The sequence below is a fragment of the Cervus elaphus genome, chromosome 33 (genome assembly GCF_910594005.1).
Source record: "Cervus elaphus chromosome 33, mCerEla1.1, whole genome shotgun sequence".
In the NCBI taxonomy this organism is placed as follows: Eukaryota; Metazoa; Chordata; class Mammalia; order Artiodactyla; family Cervidae; genus Cervus; species Cervus elaphus.
Window position 1 is genome coordinate 33,232,770 of NC_057847.1, and position 21,638 is coordinate 33,254,407.

The 21,638-nt window shown below is 36.9% G+C and overlaps 1 protein-coding gene across 6 annotated transcripts in view; it reads left to right on the plus strand.

Moving 5' to 3' along the window:
* Positions 1–21,638, plus strand: part of LOC122688411 (sodium channel protein type 1 subunit alpha) — a 135,288-nt gene that overhangs the window by 75,118 nt on the left and 38,532 nt on the right. For 3 of the 6 annotated variants that reach the window (XM_043894402.1, XM_043894408.1, XM_043894405.1), the window contains exons 11-17: positions 374–658; positions 1,882–2,262; positions 3,517–3,649; positions 7,834–8,072; positions 9,429–9,602; positions 11,122–11,478; positions 12,819–13,301. In XM_043894402.1, coding sequence (XP_043750337.1) covers positions 374–658; positions 1,882–2,262; positions 3,517–3,649; positions 7,834–8,072; positions 9,429–9,602; positions 11,122–11,478; positions 12,819–13,301 — 2,052 coding nt within the window. The remainder of the gene's footprint in view (positions 1–373; positions 659–1,881; positions 2,263–3,516; positions 3,650–7,833; positions 8,073–9,428; positions 9,603–11,121; positions 11,479–12,818; positions 13,302–21,638) is intronic. The other 3 variants (XM_043894406.1, XM_043894403.1, XM_043894407.1) reach the window with 3 other exon arrangements.

The window sequence follows — 21,638 nt, forward strand, 5'->3', positions numbered from 1 at the left end:
CATGCTCTAGTTTTTTTTTTTTCCCCCCCAGTGAAAAAAAGACAGTGCTAATTACCAATTTTTAGAGTAAAGCAAATCCCAAAAGAATATGAATTTATGTTCTTGTTGGTGTCTGATTGATCCTTGTGAATATGTGGTCTGCAAAACATCATAGAAATGTAATAAATGTTAGCACAGAGAAAATAAATTTATGTCTAAAAGCCTTTACTAGATGGACAGGAAAAAAATTCCCTCATATTTGCAGTTTCTTCAAAATAAGATTAACTGGAGTCAGCTGAATTTTTTTTTGAAATACTTTGCAAACACTTGAGCTATATTTTAAAAAGTAAGTTCTTCTCCACTTCCATGCTGAAACCCTGTCTCCTCAATGTAGCAGGCAGCAGCTGTAACTGCCTCAGAGCATTCCAGAGAGCCTAGTGCAGCAGGCAGGCTCTCAGACAGCTCGTCTGAAACCTCCAAGTTGAGTTCCAAGAGTGCCAAGGAAAGAAGGAATCGGAGAAAGAAAAGAAAACAGAAAGAACAGTCTGGCGGAGAAGAGAAAGATGATGATGAATTCCATAAGTCTGAATCTGAGGACAGCATCAGGAGGAAAGGGTTTCGCTTCTCCATAGAAGGGAACCGGTTGACATACGAAAAGAGGTACTCCTCCCCACACCAGGTATGGTGCTGCTGAGTTAAATGATGCCGGGATGGAAATTAGAACACGAAGCTGGTGGGGGGAGCGGGGAAGGGGCGGCTGGTGGCTGGGAGGAGAAGTGAATACGACTTAGGAATTTTTATCAACTGAATTGACTGCTTTTAAAAATATATATATATATATTTAAACCTATCCTTTCTGTACAGTTTGAAAGAATTTTAGTTTGCGTATGCGTAATCTTGCATCTTGGGGTGTGTGTGTGTTAGTGGCTCAGTCATATCTGACTCCTTGCAACCCCATGGGCTGTGGCCCACCAGGCCCCTCTGTCCTTGGAATTCTCCAGGTAAGAATACTGGAGTGGGTTGACATTCTCTTCTCCTGGGGATCTTCCTGACCCAGGGATCAAACCCAGGTCTCCTGCATTGCAGGAGGATTCTTAACATCTGGACCACAAGGGGAAGCTCTCCGGCTTAGTGTATGAAGGTAGCACAGCGTCAAAAGTCAGGAGACCTGAATTCTCACTTCAACTTGTATCCTGGCACTTGTTCTAACTAACATCTCATCTTTCCGGTCCACAGCCATTTTAACAAGAAAAAATATGGTTAACTCATCAGTAATGTCTTTTTGGCTATTTTATGTTGTGTGTGTGTGTTTTTTTTTTTAACAACCCAGACTTCTTTATAAACCATAATGCATGCTTCTGAAAATATTCTCCGTGGTATGCTTTATTAAAAAGCACATCACTCTGAATTTCAGAGGTCTTAACTTCAAGCTCCAACAACAGTGTGCCTACTAGATGTGATAGGAATAATAATTCAAGTGATATTAGGAGGATGGACTTAAACAATTTGTGCAAAGTGTTGGAATTTCTTGAAGGGAAAGATCAGTGGAAACAGATGTGCCTTTGTTAAAGTCATGCAGTTTATTGCGTGTTCAGTGTCCACAGTAAGGTGCTAAAGATGTTTGCTTTTGAACTTGAAAAATGTAGTTCAGGGTTTTGTTTTTCGATACCTCTAAGTTGCGGTCTATCTCTCCAGTTATTAATCTCAAGGGCTAGAAACCTTCTCTTATAAACTAATCTAATTTAATCTGCATGCACATAAAATGAGAATGTTAATCAAGGAATGAGTCACATTCTGTTAAGAATGCTGAAATCCCCTTCAACTTGATCTTACGAAATAAAAGCACATTCCAAATGACCATACTAACATGAGTTTAATTTTTTTTCGGTTTCAAACTTATAGTCCTTGTTGAGCATCCGTGGCTCCTTATTTTCTCCAAGGCGAAATAGCAGAACAAGCCTTTTCAGCTTCAGAGGGCGAGCGAAGGATGTGGGATCAGAGAACGACTTTGCTGACGATGAGCATAGCACCTTTGAGGATAACGAGAGCCGCAGAGACTCCTTATTTGTGCCCCGCCGGCACGGAGAGCGACGCAACAGTAACTTAAGTCAGACCAGTCGGTCGTCCCGAATGCTGGCCGTGCTTCCGGCCAACGGGAAGATGCACAGCGCCGTGGATTGCAATGGTGTGGTTTCCTTGGTTGGTGGACCTTCGGTTCCTACCTCGCCTGTTGGACAGCTTCTGCCAGAGGTGATAATAGATAAGCCAGCTACTGATGACAATGTAAGGAAGTTTTAAATAGTTCAGGCATGGCAGGCCCATGATTGCCGTACCAGCCAGTGTTTCTACAGAATGGAACCCCTTGAGAATGATTCCTGGTTGGTCAAGCTGTGAATGCTCCTGCATCTTGTAATACCTTTAAAAGACTAACCAACTAAAACTTAAGGCCTCAACACCCTCTTGCGTAACACCTGAATGCGTTTACTTATTAAATGTGCTAAGGATAAATTATCCACAGTAATAAATGACTGCCTCCAGTTGGGGGATTTGCTATATACCCATGCTGAACTACCTTTAGCTAGCAGGCCATCCACTAAAGACCTGGCATAAGAGTAAATGAACGATTCCTATGTTTAAGTGTAAAGGGTGTATAATAAATCTTTCCAACAGATTCTTCGATATAGCTTGCTTTAGTGTAGAAGAGTTCAAGAACACTGTGCCTAAATAGATAGCTTCATTATTATCTTAAAATTTCTAGTACTCATATTTGTCTTACTAAAAGATAATGCTGATATAGGTCTTCTCAAAACTAATCTAAATGAAGAGACACGAAAAATTATTAATACAGACAGATAAAAGAATTCTCTGTGTACAAAGGTATGTTATGTGTTTGTGAATATATACCCAGATAAGGAATTTCTAAACACGTGCTGCCTCTTATTAGACCTGGAAATATATCAGCATGAATGAGGCATGATTAAGTCAGAACTAGATGACTTATTGCTTTGGTACCCTGGATGAAACTGTTGTCCATGCAGCATGTATTGTTTTTTTTAACATACAGCTTGTGTTGTCAATGACCATCTGTGTCTTGTGTCCAGAAAATGAGATGGCAGCTACGTGTGTTCTAATTATTCATATTCCTTTAAAAATAAAGGGCTACCTTCTCAAAATAAAATGCTCTGATCATTTAGGTGACTTTTCAAGTTGCTACTTTTTGCTGTTAGTTCTGAAATAAGCAAATTGTTAAATATGTCACTCACAAGATTTATCAAGGATATCAAAATTATGTTATGTCACCTAAAACTATAAAATCAGAGGGTAAAAAGAAAACCCTCAGCTTTGGTGTATGAACAAATGGCTAACAGTTTGGACAGTCCAGGTTAATGCTACAATAAGTCAGCAATATCTGCCATCACCAATTAAATATGAACGTGCATGATGCATGCATTTCATGAATTTCACTGTGTCACAGTGGTTGTTTGCTTATCATATTGCCCAAGTTAAGCGTTGACTACATTAACATTTTCTTTACAGGGAACAACCACTGAAACTGAAATGAGAAAGAGAAGGTCAAGTTCTTTTCATGTTTCCATGGACTTTCTAGAAGATCCATCTCAAAGGCAAAGAGCAATGAGCATAGCCAGCATTTTAACAAATACAGTAGAAGGTTTGTAACAAATTCCATTTCCATTGCAGTTGTTTTCACTGAATTTATATTGTCTTATTTGAAACACATGTCAGTAAGTTGGAAGTAGTATATTCCAAAGAAAACATCATAGGTTTTATTTAAGAGTTATTGGTTATATATTTCTATATTCTGGAAACTTTTTAAGAAGTTACTCCATGGTTTTTGCAACTGTAAAGAATGTATCCTGTGTGTTTTGTTGTGCAGCCTCTCAGTAATGACTGACTCTTTGCCACCCCATGTACTGCACCACACCAGGCCTCCCTGTCCTTCACCATTTTGCGGAACTTGCTCAAACTCATGTCCATTGACTTGGTGATGCCATCCAACCATCTTGTGCTCTGCCTTTTCCTCCTGCCTTCTGTGCCCTTTTCCTCCTGCCTTCTATCTTTCCCAGCATCAGGGTCTTTTCCAATCAGTCCGTTCTTTGCATCAGGTGGCCAAAGTATTGGAGTTTCAGCTTCAGCATCAGTCTCTCCAATGAATATTCAGGATTGATTTTCTTTAGAACTGACTGGTTTGATCTCCTTGCAGTCCAAGGGACTCTCAAGAGTCTTCTCCAACACCACAGTTGAAGAGTTGAAAAGCATCAATTCTTTGATGCTCAGTCTTCTTTATGGTCCAACTCTCACATCCATACATGACTACTGGAAAGACCATAGCTTTGACTATATGGACCTTTGTCAGCCCAGTAATACCTCTGCTTTTTAATATGCTGTCTAGGTTAGTTATAGCTTTTCTTCCAAGGAACAAGCATTTTAATTTCATGGCTGCAGTGATTTTGGAGCCCAAGAAAATAGTCTGTCACTGTTTCTGTTGTTTCCCCATGTTTGCCGTGAAGTGATGGGACCAGATAGCATGATCTTCATTTTTTGAATTTTGAGTTTTAAGCCAACTCTTTCACTCTCCTCTTTCACCTTCATTAAGAGGCTCTTTAGTTCCTCTTTGCTTTCTGCTATTAAGGTGGTATTATCTGCATATCTGAGGTTATTGATATTTCTTCCAGAAATCTTGATTCCAGCTTGTACTTCATCCAGCTCAGAATTTTGCATGATGTGTCCTGCATATAAGTTAAGTAAGCAGGGTGACAGTATACAACCTTGACATACTCCTTTCCCAATTTTGAACCAGTCCATTGTTCCATGTCCAGTTCTAACTGTCGCTTTTTGACCTGCATACAGATTTCTCAGGAGGCAGGTCAGGTGGTCTGGTGTTCCCATCTCTTAAAGAATTTTCCACAGCTTGTTGTGATCCACACATCAAAGGCTTTAGCATAGTAAATGAAATGGAAGTAGATGTTTTTCTGGAATTCTCTTGCTTTTTCTATGATCCAATGGATGTTTGCAATTTGATCTCTGATTCCTCTGCCTTTTCTAAATCCAGCTTGAACATCTAGAAGTTCTCAGTTCAAGTTCTCAGTTCTCTTGACAGAGAATTTTCAGCATTACTTTGCTAGCATGTGAAATGAGTTCAATTGTGTGATAGTTTGAACATTCTTTGTCATTGCCCTTCTTTGGGACTGGAATGAAAACTGACCTATTCCAGTCTAGTAGCTACTACTGAGTTTTCCAAATTTGCTGGCATATTGAGTGCAGCATTTTAACAGCATCATCTTTTAGGATTTGAAATAACTCAGCTGGAATTCCATCACCTCTACTAGCTTTATTAGTAGTCATGCTTCCTAAGGCCCGCTTGACTTTACATTCCAAGATGTCTGACACTAGGTGAGTGATCACACCATCATGGTTATCTGTGTCATTAAGATCTTTTTTGTATAGTTCTTCTGTGTATTCTTGACACCTCTCCTTAATACCTTCTGCTTCTGTTAGGTCCATACCATTTCAGTCCTTTATTGAGCCCATCTTTGCATGAAATGTTCCCTTGGTATCTCTAATTTTCTTGAAGAGATCTCTAGTCTTTCCCATTGTTTGTTTTCCTTTATTTCTTTGCATTGTTCACTGAGGAAGGCTTTCTTATCTCTTTTTGCTATTCTTTGAAACTCTGCATTTGATAGGTATAGCTTTCCTGTTCTCTTTTGCCTTTATCTTCTCTTATTTTCTCAGCTATTTGTAAATCCTCCTTAGCCCGCCATTTTGCCTTTTTGCATTTCTTTTTCATGGGCGGTTTTGGCCGGTGCCTTTTATATAGCATTATGAACCTCTGTCCATAGTTTTTCAGACCCTCTGTCTATCAAATCTAATCCCTTGAATCTATTTGTCACTTCCACTGTATTTTATTCAGGGATTTTGTTCAGGTCATACCTGAATGGTCTAGTGGTTTTCTCTACTTTCTTCAATGCAAGTCTGATTTGGCAGTAAGAAGTTCATGATCTGAGCCACAGTCAGCTCCTGGTCTTGTTTTTTGCTGACAGTATAGAGCTCTCTATCTTCAGCTGCAAAGAATATAATCAGTCTAATTTTGGTGTTGACCATCGGGTGATGTCCATGTGTGGAGTCATCTCTTGTGTTGTTGAAAGAGGGTGTTTGCTATGACCGGTGTGTTCTCTTGGGGAAAACAAAAAACTCTGTTAGCCTTTGTCCTGCTTCATTTTGTACTCCAAGGCCAAATTTGCCTGTTACTCCAGGTATTGCTTGACTTCCTAATTTTGCTCTCCCGTCCCCTATGATGAAAAGGACATCTTTTTTTGTTATTAGTTCTAGAAGGTCTTGTAAGTCTTCATAGAACCATTCAACTTTAGCTACTTTGGCATCAGTGGTTGGGGCATAGACCTAGATTACTGTGATAGAGAATGATTTGCCTTGGAAGCTACTGAGATCATTCTGTCTCAGACCAAACTATAGGGAGAGAACACAGTCCCACCCATCAACAGAAAATTGGATTAAAGATTTGCTGAGCATGGCCTTGCCCACAGAACAAGAGCAAAACAGAGCAAGACCCAGTTTCCCCACAGCCAGTTCCTCCCATCAGGAAGCTTCCACAAGCCTCTTATTTTCATCCAGCAGACAGAATGAAAACCACAATCACAGAAAACTAACCAAAGTGATCACATGGACCACAGCCTTGTCTAACTCAGTGAAACTATGACCCAAGCTGTGTAGGGCCACCCAAGATGGAAGGTCATGGTGGAGAGTTTGGACAAACGTGGTACACTGGAGGAGAGAATGGCAAACCACTTCATTCTTCTTGCCTTGAGAACCCCATGAACAACATGAAAAGGCAAAAAGAGTTGACACTGATAGATGAACTCCCCAGGTTGGTAGGCATCCAATATACTACTGGAGAAGAGCAAATAAATAGCTCCAGAAGAAATGAAGAGATTGAACCAAAGCAGAAACAGCACCCGGTTGTGGATGTGTCTGGTGATGAAAGTCTGATGCTGTAAAGAACAATATTTCATAGGAACCTGGAATGTTAGGTCCAAGGATCAGGGTAAACTGGAAGTGGTCAAACAGGAGATGGCAAGAATGAACATCGACATTTTAGGAATCAGTGAACTAAAATGGACCAGAATGGGTGAAACTAATTCAGATGACTATTATATCTACTACTGTGGGCAAGAATCCCTTAGGAGAAGTGGAGTAGCCCTTATAGTCAATAGAAGAGTCTGAAATGCAGTACTTGGGTGCAGTCTCAAAAGTGACAGAATCCTGTGTGTGGCAACTCCTTAAAAATGCACAATGAAGTATTCCTGTAAAGGGTTTCTAATCCTATTAGTCATAGTGACCATATTTTCTGTTCCATTTAGTTTAGGACTTCTGATACCATCCTAAACACACTCAAGACTGGAGGGAAAGAATGGGTCATTCTCACAAAATAAAAACAAACAGCTGATTCTTGGCTCTCTTATAGCCTCAGGATGATAGCATAGCCAGACATTAACATAGGATTACACACAGTATCTCTATTAAAAAGACAATCCATGTAACTTAGAGCCAAACATGGAGCCACAATATCAATGCATAAGAGAAGAAAATCATTCTTTGATACCCCTGTTCTATGTTTATGTCTGAAGAAATTTTGGGGCGGGATCTAAAGAGTAAATTCTACTTTTTAAATCACACTTTTTTTTTTTTAATAATGAAGTACAAAAATAGGTTGACTGTAGCAAATGGAAATATTTGGTTAGTGAAATCTATTGGATCTGAGAGGAATATATGTGTTTAAAAATATCTTTCGGTGGTTGTTTTTATTTTTTTTTAATCCAGAACTTGAAGAATCCAGGCAGAAATGCCCACCGTGTTGGTATAAATTTTCCAACATATTCTTAATCTGGGACTGTTCGCCATATTGGTTAAAAGTGAAGCATATTGTCAACCTGGTTGTGATGGACCCTTTTGTTGACCTGGCCATCACCATCTGTATTGTCTTAAATACTCTTTTCATGGCCATGGAGCACTATCCCATGACAGACCATTTCAATAATGTGCTTACAGTAGGAAACTTGGTAAGCATATTGGAAGGTAAATGTGTTCAGTCTTCAAATTTTCTGTTTGAGAAACTGTTTGCATTTAATGTCTTATAGCAGTTAGCAGTCTTACCACCACCCTTTCTACTTCCTTGCTTTCAAAAGATGGGAATTATATCTAGCTGGCTATACCCTACCCTTTGCCAAAAATAGCCCTTAACAGCCCTTAAGATCCAAGTTGAAACTGAGAAAGACCGCAATAAAAACAGGCCTACATTACTACTTGAAAAAAATCAATACTGATATTTATAAGTAAAACAAGGCACAGAAGCAGTTCATAGTTTAAGGACACACTTTTTGAAACGATGATATCACAGTTTCCCTTCATATAGAAGGCTAAAATGAAATTACAGATCTTTTTATCTTGCTTAGTCATTCATCATCACTATAAGCCACAATTTATTTAACAACTCACAAGTGGCTCCAGCTTTTCTACTTCCAAGATCTAGGTAGGGCCTGTATTGTTTAATCCATCTAGTCTAGATCAAAGCCATAAAATAATAAAAACACCTAGTACATTTTGTGCATTATATGATTAACAAGGCCATTTTTTTTTTTAACAAGGCCATTTTTGGTGAAGGTTTCTACCTAATTCTTTCTCTTCTGAGCTTAAAAAAAAAAATTGTTAAAGTGTTTGTTGTCTCAACTTAGGAATATTAGCTTTCATTTGCTGAAATAAAGGTCTCTAAAATAATGTATTCATTTTTCATAATATTTGTTCTGAGGTTTAAAGTTTTTGATGTAAGAAAGAAAAATATGTAAAGCATCCTGAATTATAGTTTTCCTATTTTTAAAGTTCTAGTATTTATCATTGAAGTAATTTTTTCATGTGCATAATAAATAATGATAATGCACATATTATAATATAGGTGCTCATGTGAAATAACTGTCTGAGTAGAGGGAAGTGGGAATAAGCTTATAGATAAAACTGTTTATGGGAAAAATCTTGTCAGTACCTGTGCTGTGTGAAGTCTGAAGGAAAATGTAGTTGATGTAATGGAAAGAACACTGATTAAAAATAGATTTGCTCTCAAATCCTAGTTTTTCTAACTTTCTACTTGATGTTGGGCAAGCCACTACACCCATCTGAAGACATGTTTCCTAATTGGTAAAGTAAGAATTATAATACTCACATTATGTGTTTAACAGTGTTTCATTTGAGGATAAAATTAAATAACATATATGAGAGCTTTTTAACAACTATAAATTACTGTGCAAATGTAAGCAAGTAATAGAATAATTACTAGTGTAAACATTTTGTTCTAGGAGCAAATATTATGTCATGCTACTTTATCATTATCTGATGGAATTAGAGTAACTTTGTTTTGATCTTAGGTTTTCACTGGGATCTTTACAGCAGAAATGTTTCTGAAAATTATTGCCATGGATCCTTACTATTATTTCCAAGAAGGCTGGAATATCTTTGATGGTTTTATTGTAACGCTTAGCCTGGTAGAACTTGGCCTGGCCAACGTGGAAGGATTATCAGTTCTCCGTTCATTCCGTTTGGTAAAAAACAAAACAGTACAAAGACAAAAACCTTTCCAACAATAAGGGTTCTTGCATTATAGATTTTACCACACACCATTAACATTTTAAGTTTTTTGTGTAACATTTGCATTGTTATAAACAGTCCCTAAGTGGAAAAAATATTCCCACATATTTAGGAAAAAGCTTTATTGCAAAAATCCTGGTCATATAAAGTTGAATATGTTACTCAATTACCATTCCAACTAATTATTGTTTCTAGAGATGACGGCAGTTAATATTTTTGCATCTAAGAAAAGATTTTAATGAAAATGTATTTTAATAGTACTTTGAAAATATAAACACCCTTTTGTATTGGTGAATAACAACCAGATAAGGATGTGCATGTAGAAACCGTTTCTAATTGTATCTCTGGAAAATATTCTCCTTCCCAAAATCAGAGAAGAGGAATCAGAAGAATTATTTACTTAGTCCACTGATTCACATATATGTGCTTGCAAATATGGAAAGGATTATGAAGTCATGGGAAATATTCCAAGTTCTTAAATTCAGGTGTAGCTAGCTATGTCAGTGCTCCAGAGGAGCATTATGAATAATAAACACTTCACTGATAGCAGGCCTCTGTGTGCTGTTATTTTGCCTGCTATTGACAAATGAGTATCTTTGAGCAGAAATCATTGAGATCAAATATTAATATTAGTGTCAGTCCAGGTATGCCTTACAACCACCTTTACAAAACAACTTGGGGAGAGTATGTTCCCAAGTAATAATTAAAAATTCACTCTCAGGGAAAATTATCTATATAAATATGGAAGGATCAGACTCTTCCTGGGTGGGAGGAAGGGGTCCAAAAATGAGCCATGAGACTGGCCATGGTCAAGGATAGGACAGATGTTGTAAGAGAGCTTTTTTGTTGTTGTTTGTTTTTAGATAAGAGGCTCCTTTTGGGAAGACCTTTGCTTCTTGTTTGGTGAAGTGAAACATTTGCTCACAACTCTCTGTTCCCGATAGATTAGAAACAGGTCTTGGAGTAAAGCCAAGCACTGACACAAAGACATCCAGACAGCCTGCTCTTCACATCTTTTGCTTAGGAGAGTGGTGCTGTGACAGTGCAATGGCACAGGTCATTCTAACTGGTTAAGGTCCAAAGGTCCAAAGGTTAAAAGTCTGAAAGCAAAGTGAAAGAATGCAAGGTGGCTCTTACCTATTTCCCCAATCAAGATTGTAATTTTTGCAATCAGTAGTGGCCCCGGACATCCACTAACTCTCTTAAAAAATGTCTTTTGTTATATACTTCAATATCTTTCTTATTCAGTTATAATTGATATAACACTATGTTTCAGGTTTACAACATATGATGCAATATTTGTATATAGTACAAAATGATCACTACAATAAATTCAATTAACATCCATTACCATTATAACATCTGTAAAGCAAATGTTGTTAGAGATTCAATTTTAATCATTTCTTGGTAAACCTCACATGTAATGCTTTCAAAGATTGATCATAATAACATATATATTTTTTTATTTTCCAGCTCCGAGTTTTCAAGTTGGCAAAATCTTGGCCAACATTAAACATGCTAATAAAGATCATCGGCAATTCAGTGGGGGCTCTGGGAAATTTGACCTTGGTGTTAGCCATCATCGTCTTCATTTTTGCTGTGGTTGGCATGCAGCTCTTTGGTAAAAGTTACAAAGATTGTGTCTGCAAGATCAACAGTGAGTGTAAGCTCCCGCGCTGGCACATGAATGACTTCTTCCACTCCTTCCTCATTGTGTTCCGGGTGCTGTGTGGAGAGTGGATAGAGACCATGTGGGACTGCATGGAGGTTGCTGGTCAAGCCATGTGCCTCACTGTCTTCATGATGGTCATGGTCATTGGAAACCTGGTGGTATGTACCCATTTAAGATATGAGTTTCAGAAATGGATTAAGAGCACAGTGAAATGATGCCCATTTTGTCTAAAAACAAAAATTATGATTATCAATTTCAAAAGTCTCTTACCTTGGATATACTTACAATCTTACTTTGACAAACACAACCAGTGACCCTACAATGTTTGTTCTCAACTGTTTTGCCAGTCATTTCATCACACTTATTATGTGAACTCCTATGGAGTATAATATTAAAGACAGGTTTATAAGGCTATGTTGGAAACATTTTAAAAATTCAGATCCAAGGAAGGGAAAAGTCTGAAAAAAAAATAAATTTAGAGAAAAGCCAAACTTACTTGCTAGTATGGGACTAAAATGTGGTACTTTCCTTTGTTCCTAGCTATTTCAACTTTTCTTTGCCCGTTCATTATAGATACTATTTAGTCACTCTATATTATAAGGCAGATTCATGAACCAACCTGGGTTAGTCAATCCTTACATCAAAACAGAGGTTGGCTAAAGATTCCTAACCCACATGGAGTAACTAATCCGTCCTCTCTTTTAGGTTTGGTACCTTACTGTTACCATATAAAAATATATAATATACTCCAAAGGATATGTACATTATTTTCACTTTCATGCATTGGAGAAGGAAATGGCAGCCCACTCCAGTGTTCTTGCCTGAAGGATCCCAGGGACGGGGGAGCCTGGTGGGCTGCCATCTATGGGGTCGCACAGAGTCGGACAAGACTGAAGCGACTTAGCAGCAGCAGCAGCATGCCAGTCTCATGGAAACATTAGTGATTGTTTATAAATAGTTGTCCTAATTAGTCAGCAGTGGGGTATGAGAAAAATAGTAGATCAAGAAAATATATGTTGATGCCTATGTTAAGCCCATAATTCTCATTCTGGATCATAATGATTTTCTTTCAATTAATATCCAATTTAATATATCTTCATCAAAAAAGAAACTATCATATGCAATTAAATGCATAGTTTTAAAAACTAAGGAATTTTAAGTTTAGTCTTATATAGAGCCCATATAAGTTTATTTCTTATAATCACATAATTATAAGTTTAGTAAAACCTTAGGTCTGCTCATTCAGAGTCTTCATTTTGTAAGTAGAGGAACTCGAGACCAATGGAAATCATGTCTTTGCCCATGGATGAATTGTGGCACAGCTGTTAAGCCAGATCACAAATTTAGATCTCTGAACTTCTAGTCACTATGCTGTGGTGTTTCTTTCACCTCATTGTTAGAACTTATAGTTTCCTCAACATTTCAAGGAATAAGTGATCTCAATCTGCTCTTCTTCACATTGGGGTGAAATTATAATGATGTTTGTGTTATTTTTAAGGTCCTGAACCTCTTTTTGGCCTTGCTTCTGAGCTCATTTAGTGCAGACAACCTTGCGGCCACTGATGATGATAATGAAATGAACAATCTCCAAATTGCTGTGGATAGGATGCACAAGGGAATAGCCTATGTGAAGAGAAAAGTATATGAATTTATTCAACAGTCCTTTGTTAGAAAACAAAAGATTTTAGATGAAATTAAACCACTTGATGATCTAAACAACAGGAAAGACAATTGTATGTCCAATCATACAGCAGAGATTGGGAAAGATCTTGACTATCTTAAAGACGTAAATGGAACTACAAGTGGAATAGGAACCGGCAGCAGTGTTGAAAAGTACATTATTGATGAAAGTGACTACATGTCCTTCATAAACAATCCCAGTCTTACTGTGACTGTACCAATTGCTGTGGGAGAATCTGACTTTGAAAATTTAAACACGGAGGACTTCAGTAGTGAATCAGATCTGGAAGAAAGCAAAGAGGTAAGATTTTAAAGATGTGGTTGGACATAAATGTATATGTATATACATGCATTATATTGCCTTTATTTATGATTATATATTCTCCATGTAGGATATTTTTGCCATAATATAAAATATTTCATTGAAGAACCAAAGATTTAAGCTCAGTGAGATGATTAATAAGTTAAAGAATAATATATGTGTATGTTTTCTCATCCGAGTAGTATAAGTTTTCTCATCCTAAGTAACGGGTATTTATTAGATGATGAATGAATGAACGATCCAGGGAATGAACAAGCTTCATTGGATTTAATCTTTGTAATAACCTCAGAAAGATTTGTTGTTATTCTAACCTTTCAGAGAAGAAAATTAGCTTAGGAAATTTAAGCCCATATTACTAATGAGGAGGTATAGCTGAGAATTGAACTTACAGTCTCTATGAGCTCTGTATATATTACACTGCATTGCACTAATTCACATACATGAAAGAGAATTTAACAACAAGAAATAGTCTATGTCATTCCATTAAGGTGACTCAAATGGTAAAGAATCTGCCAGCAATGCAGGAGACGCAGGTTTGATCCCTTGGTTAGGAAAATCCCCTGGAGAAAGGAATGGCTACCCACTCCAGTATTCTTTCCTGGAGAATTCTGTGGTCAGAGGAGCCTGGTGGGCCACAGTCCTTGGGGTTGCAAAGAGTTGGACATGACTGAGCAATTAACACTTTCTTCTGAACTACATGTTAATCTTCCAGGCTGCCATAGCAATGCTCCACACACTGGGTGGCTGAAACAATCAAAATGTATTTTCTCACGTTTCTGGAGAGTGGAAAGTGCAAGGTCAAGGTGCTAGGAGGGTCAAGGTCTGGGGAGAACTCTCTCTCTGCGTTGCAGATAGCTGCCTTCTCACTATGTCCTCGCATGGCCTTTCCTCAGCATGTGGGTGTGAGCTCTGGTCTCTCTTTTTATAAGAGCACCATCCCTATTGGATTAGCGGTTGGATCAAGACCTCACTTAACCTTTATCACTACTTCATAAGCCCTGTCTCCAAATAGAGTCACACTGGGAGTTATTGCTTCAAAATAATAATTTTGAGGGAACACAATTCAGTCCATAGCAACTGACTTAGAAATATTAATCTGAAATTTGAATGGATTTAAAAGATAATTCCAAAGAAACATAAAACAAAACACCTTCACTTTCCATTTATTGTGTGGAAGTCTCAAAAATGGTAAGAGGGCTTAGGTTACATAGTCCAAATTTTTAAAAATTTATTTAAACATTTTATCTTTAAAACAGGTTCACAGAAAAATTGAGAGGAAGACAGCAAAATTTCCACATACTCCAATTTCTTTTATTTGTTGAATCTATAGTGATGTGTCATTATCACCCAACGTCCATAGGTTGCACTTGGATTCATTCTTGGTATTATCCATTTTATAGTCAGTTCAGTTGCTCAGTCATGTCCAATTCTTTGCAACCCCATGGACTGCAGCAGGCCAGGTTTCCCTGTCCTTCACCAGCTCGCAGAGATTGCTGAAACTCATGCCCATGGAGTTAGTGATGCCACTCAGCCATCTCATCCTCAGTCATCCCCTTCTTCTCCTGCCCTTGATCTTTCCCAGTATCAGGATCTTTTCAAATGAGTCAGTTCTTCACATCCGGTGGCCAAAGTATTGGAGTTTCAGCTTCAGCATCAGTCCTTCCAATGAATATTCAGGACTTATTTCATTTAGGATTGACTGGTTGGATCTCCTTGCAGTCCAATGGACTCTCAAGAATCTTTCCCCAACACCACAGTTCAAAACCATCAATTCTTCAATGCCCAGCCTTCTTTATAGTCCAACTCTCACATCCATACGTGACTACTGGAAAAACCATAGCTTTGACTAGACGGACCTTTGTTGGCAATGTAATGTCTCTGCTTTTTAATATGCTGTCTAGGTTGGTCATAGTTTTTCTTCCAAGGAGCAAGTGTCTTTTAATTTCATGGCTGCAGTCACCATCTGCATTGATTTTGGAACTCAAGAAAATAAAGTCTGTCACTGTTTCTATTGTTTCCCCATCTATTTCCCATGAATTGATGGGACCAGATGCCATGATCTTTGTTTTTTGAATGTTGAGTTTTAAGCCAGCTTTTTCACTCTCCTCTTCTGCACAACTGTCTGAAGGCATTTATTGACTGTTACTGAATCACACAGAGCAGTTTAAATGGGTCTAAAAATCCTCTGAACTCTATTCATCCATCCCTCTATACTAACCTCTGGCACTGATCTGTAACTGTTTCTGCCTTTTTCAGACTATCATATACTTGGAGTCATATAATATGTAGCCTTTTCAGACTGGCTTCCTTTACTTAATAATCTGCATTTAAGACTCTTCCATGTCTTTTCATGGCTTGATAGTTCACTTCTTTTAGTGCTAAGTACTATTTTGTTGTCTGGATGTTTGTTTATCCATTCACTTACTGAAGGACATCTTGGTTATTCCAAGTTTTGGCCATTATGAATAAAGCTACTATAAACAGAGTCGTATGCAGGCTTTTGTGTGGACATAAGACTTCAACTCATTTGGTTAAATAACAAGAATGGCAATTGCTGATGGTATGCAAAGTGTAAGTTTTATTTTGTAAGAATTTACAACCTGGCTTCAAAGTGGCTGTATGGTTATTCATAGCCACTAGCAATGAAGGAGAGCTTCTGTTGCCCCACAGCATTTGGTCTTGTCAGTGTTCAGGATTTTGGCCATTCTAGTAGATGTGTTGTTATTCAGTCACTCAGTTGCATCCAACTCTTTGTGACCCCATGGACTGCAGCACACCAGGCTTCCCTGTCCTTCACCATCTCCCAGAGTCTACTCAAACTCATGTCCATTGAGTCAGTGATGCTCAATAGATGTGTAGTGGTACCACATTGGTTTTCTTTATTTTTCATTGAAGGGCAATTACAATTGTCCACAACTAATATTGTGCTGATTTCTGCTATATAACAACATGAATCAGCCATAGGTATACATATGTCCCCTCCCGTTAAACCTCCCTTCACAACCCATCCCACTCCTCTAGGTTGTCAGAGCCTTGGTTTGAACTCCCCGAGTCATATAGCAAATTCCCACTCGCTATCTGTTTTACATATGGTTGTGTATCTATTTCCATGCTGCTTTCCCCATTCATCTCACCCTCTCCTTCCCCCCATCCCCGTGTCCACAGGTCTGTTCTCTATGTCTGCATCTCCATTGCTACCCTGCAGTAGGTTCATCAGGACCATATTACTAGATACCATATAAATATACAGTAGCTGTTTTTTCTCTTTCTACTTACTTCACTCTGTAGGCTGTAGGTTCATCCACCTCATTAGAACTGAATCAAATGCATTCCTTTTTATGACTGAGTATTATTCCATTGTATATATGTACCACAGTTTCCATTGTATATATGTGCCATTACTTTGCCAACAAAGGTCCGTCTAGTCAAGGCTATGGTTTTTCCAGTAGTCATGTATAGATGTGAAAGTTAGACTACAAAGAAAGCTGAGGCCGAAGAATTAATGCTTTTGAACTGTAGTGTTAGAGAAGACTCTTGAGAGTCCCTTGAACAGCAAGGAGATTCAACCAGTCCATCCTAAAGGAAATCAGTACTGCATATTCATTGGAAGGACTGATGCTGAAGCTGAAACTCCAGTACTTTGGCCACCTGATGTGGAGAACTGTCTCATTTGAAAAGACCCTGATGCTGGGAAAGACTGAAGGTGGGAGGATAAGGGGACGACAGAGGATGAGATGGTTGGATGGCATCACCGACTTAATGGACATGAATTTGAGTAAACTCTGGGAGTTGGTGATGGACAAGGATGCCTGGAGTGCTGCAGTTCATGGGCTCGCAAAGAGTCAGACTTGACTGAGCAACTGAAGTGAACTGACTGACCACAGCTTCTTTATCCATTCATCTGTTGATGGACAACTCTGTTGCTTCCATGTCCTAGCTACTGTGAATAGTCCTGCATTGAACATTGTTTTTTAATTTACATTTTATGAAGACATATTATGTGGAGGATCTTTTCATATGCTGCTTTGTCATCTGTTTGTCTTCTTTGATGAGGTATCTGTTGAGAACTTTGATCTGTTTTTTTTTTTTTAATCAAGTTGTTTTCTTATTGTTGAGTTTCGAGAATTCTTTGTGCATTGTGAATAACAGTCCTTTCCAGCTTCATTTTTGCAAAGATTTTCTCCTAATCTATGGCTTCTCTTCTCACTCTCTTGATGATGCCTTTCACAGAGCAGATATTTTTAGTTTTAATGAAGCCTAGTTTATCAATTCTGTTTTTCATGGATTGTGCCTTGACAGATTTATGAAATCTAGGCAAAATTGCTGAGACTATGCAAAAGGCAAATAAAATCATATCTCCCCAGTTAGAAAATAATTCCTTTGGCAATGGATTGTGTTTTATATAATTTTAATCCTCTGAAGCACCTAATACATTGTTGCATACATAATAAGGGCTCAATATCTTTTTGAGTTTAGATTGATTTGTATGGATCCTAAAGTAAGAGTATGTTGGTCTTAACTCTATTATGGGCAATCACTGATTGTATATTATCCAGTTTCCTAGTTATAATATGAGTATATATGTCCTGTAGTGCTTATAGGAATCTTATGAGAACCTAAAAGCTGTTCAGAAGTTAAAAGGACTCAAAAACAAAAGGTAGTGATGGTGCAATTACTACCCTAACTCTGCTTAAATAAATACTTTTAAAATCAACTGAGTTATTAAACTTATGTCTCTTTGGAATAAAAACAACATATTAGTAGCATAATTAGGCGAAAGTACCCTTATTTTAGCAATAAGTGTGTGCCAGAATGAAGTAAAACTGTCATTTGAGTCTTCGTAATTCAGATCATGTTAATAACATGTCATTTGTTGTCTGCTCACCATAGGCAAAACACTGTTTTTAGAGCTTTACACATAGCATTATCTCATTCAGTCTTCACACCATGAGATAGATACTATTATTCTAATCTTACAAATAAGAAAATTGAACACAAAGAGTTTAAGTAACTTGCCAAGGTCATACAAGTAGTAAAGATTGATCCTGGCCTAGAATCCAGGAAGTGAGCTACAGTTTATATTTTGAACCATTACCTTAAATTTCCTTAACAATGTCTAAAAGTATACTATCTCTGGTATCTCTTTGAATTGAATAATACTGTTTCCTGACAAACTAATAAGTGTTCACTATAGAGTTGGTATTGAATACCAAGCCCTTGTCACCTGGCACAGGTTAATGATATAGCCAGGAGAATCTGAATCTCCATCAGTCCTGGAGGGTCCTCTTCCTCCTTTGCTGGCCTATAATTTAGACTGATCTGCTTCTGTATACCACACTAATCTGTAGAGATCTGCCAATTACAGAGCTCTTATTCTCTCAAATTATGGGCACTCAAAGTTGTGCTTTAGGAATATACCTTTCTGCATTTAATCCCACCTATAAGAATCCTCCAAATAATTAGGAAGCACTTCTGTGGTTGCATTGTTAGTTTATGAAGTCTTTGAGAATAGGGAAAACACCAACCATGTATTATTCACCTTAAGTCCGCAGCGTTCATTGCTCCCAATGAACAAGTAGATCCCACTTGTCCTCCCAGTGATAAATATTTACTTACTGTCTGCTGATATTTCCTCATCTAATACTTTTATCTTTATTATGCATGATATAAGTTGAAGAACACATGATCATTTTCAATCTGTTACATACTGCTGAATATCAACAAGTTAAATTAGTGCTACCATATAAAGGTCTACAGGGAATGCCTTATGTGGACAATAATCAGTTTTAAAATGTGTCTAAGAACATGAATTAAGCTCATTTCATTTAACATAATATGCCCCACATTTATCCTAGTCTCTAGAATACAGTAAATGCATGTTAAATAAATGCATCCAGTAAATGCATGTTAAATAAAGAAATAAGAATAGGAAGTCTTTGGTTAATCTTGAATCAAATGGATATATACCAAGACTTCTGCAAATATCCAAATTAATGAACACCATCATAACATAATTTTCCCCAATAGAAAAATAGCAGACAATATATCTGGAGATATTAAGAATCTGCTGGAAGATAGGAATATATGCCTCCAGCTTTTTTGTGTAGACCATCTCTTTACCTCATGGTCTCTACAGCAGGGATTGCCTCCATCTTATTAGTTTGACATACATTAAAGCAGAATTCAGACTATGTGCTGTATGTTCAGTCGCTGAGTCATGCCCAGCTCCTTACGAGCACATGGAAGGTAGCCATCCAGGCTCTTCTTGCCCATGAAATTTTTCAGGCAAGAATACTGGAGTGGATTGCCATTTTCCTCCTCCTGGGCATCTTCCCACCCAGGGATTAAACCTGTCTCTTGCTTCTCCTGCTTTGGCAGGCAGATTCTTTACCACTAGCGCTACCTAGGAAGCCCAATTCAAAGTATATTAGATTGATGTTTCTTCACCTTCACTGGTACATAAGGCAAATGTTTGACTAACAGAAGATTTCACAATTAATAAGAAAATTGTATATGTATTAAATATGCATAATCAACTGAAGACTGTCATTACAACATAAATCTTGAAGAAATCATCTGAGTTTAGGGATGACAAGGAAACTGAAGAGTTAGTATTTGATTTTACCGTAACTTCCCTATGGAAATTCTAAATCTCAGTACAGAATCTGTTCCTTTGACACTGTTGCTTTGATGAAAGTGTTTAATAGAAGTCACTTTAATTTTTAATATGGTTAGTGTACACTAGAAATATTTACTAATGCAGAGTGTACACAATTAAATATTAATACTGATATTTTTGATGTTGAGCATCTCAACTATATGATTTAAGATAAATATCTTAAATATATATGTTAATATGAATACATATAATAACAGTAAAATTCTCACCTTTAAAATAGTATATGCCAGCTTTTAAAATATTTTTTCAAAAATAAAAAACACATGTATTATACACATATTCTGTATCTTTTTGACCCTTAAATTCCAGATTAATTTTTAAAATATTTCATCACATTATAAATTGAAATTCTATTACACCCTATAAATAAGCTCCCTGTAACAAACCAAGTCTAAAATAACAGTATGAACATCCTGAGATCAAGTCAGAGAACAATAACCAAAAGAATTGTGATCACTTACTCTAAGAAATATTGTGGAGAGTACTGTTTGCTTTGCTTTGTTTGTTTCACCCTCAAGGTCAAAATCATTTGCTATAGTAGAAAATATTTTTCAAAAAGCAAGAAATGTTGCATAAATCCACTGAGGAGGAAAAATGTTCTTCCCATCAGGATTGTAGTTATTAAGTGGTTATTGAATGCCCTTGTATACAAGGCAAAGTGGATGCTTCAGATGCGATGTAGTTCTTTCATTCTCTCTGTTCACTTATTGTCATCCTGCCAAGCATATATGGACAATAAGTCAGTATACAATTGAGCCATTGAGAGTTACATGTGAAAATATATTTTTAAATGAACTAGCCCAGTTGGAAATGAGCAAATTAAAGGTCAATTAATGGCTTAATAAACATAAAACTCAATACTTAAAATAGTCTATTAATCCCAAAGGCCATGAGAACCAATTGCTTTATTATGTGAATGATGAATTTCAAAATAAAAGTGAACTTCAATGTAAGAACAAAAAGGAAAAATTAATTGTTTTATTGTTTTTAATTCAATACAAGTACTTATTTGAAAATTTTAATTTTGTTGTTATCCAACTTATTTTGTAGTTTATCTGAATTCATATCTCATGTTTATCTGAATTAATATCTCAGGTCTAAAAATCTTTTCCTTCCCTTATGAGTAATAGTGTTTTTACTCCAACTAAATAAAGGATTCAGAACCACATTATCTTTGATTTCAACAATGATAAATATAAAAATACACTGAAAAAGGATAGTGGTTGTGAGAGTTTTAATACTATTCTTTTGGTCTGTAATGAATCAAAGAAAAATAAGGATGTCGATCATTTGAATAATATAAATAGTAAAATGTTATAAATGTTATCTAGAAAAACTATATGTACAGAGAATTCTTATTTTCAATAGCCCATGGTGTATTTATATAAATTAATAATGTACTGGGTTTCAAAGTAAGCCTCAATAAATTCAAACAAGCAAACATTGTGGGGTTATTATCCCAGTAAATTCAAGATAGAAGATGTCATTTAGGGTTATTGTCTAATCACAATGCAGTTAAAACTAGAAATTAATAATAAAATAACAGAAAAAATATAACCATTTGAGAATTTAAGAGTTTCCTCCCAAGCAAATATTAGGTTAAGTAGAAAATAAAATATATTAATAACTGTTTAGAA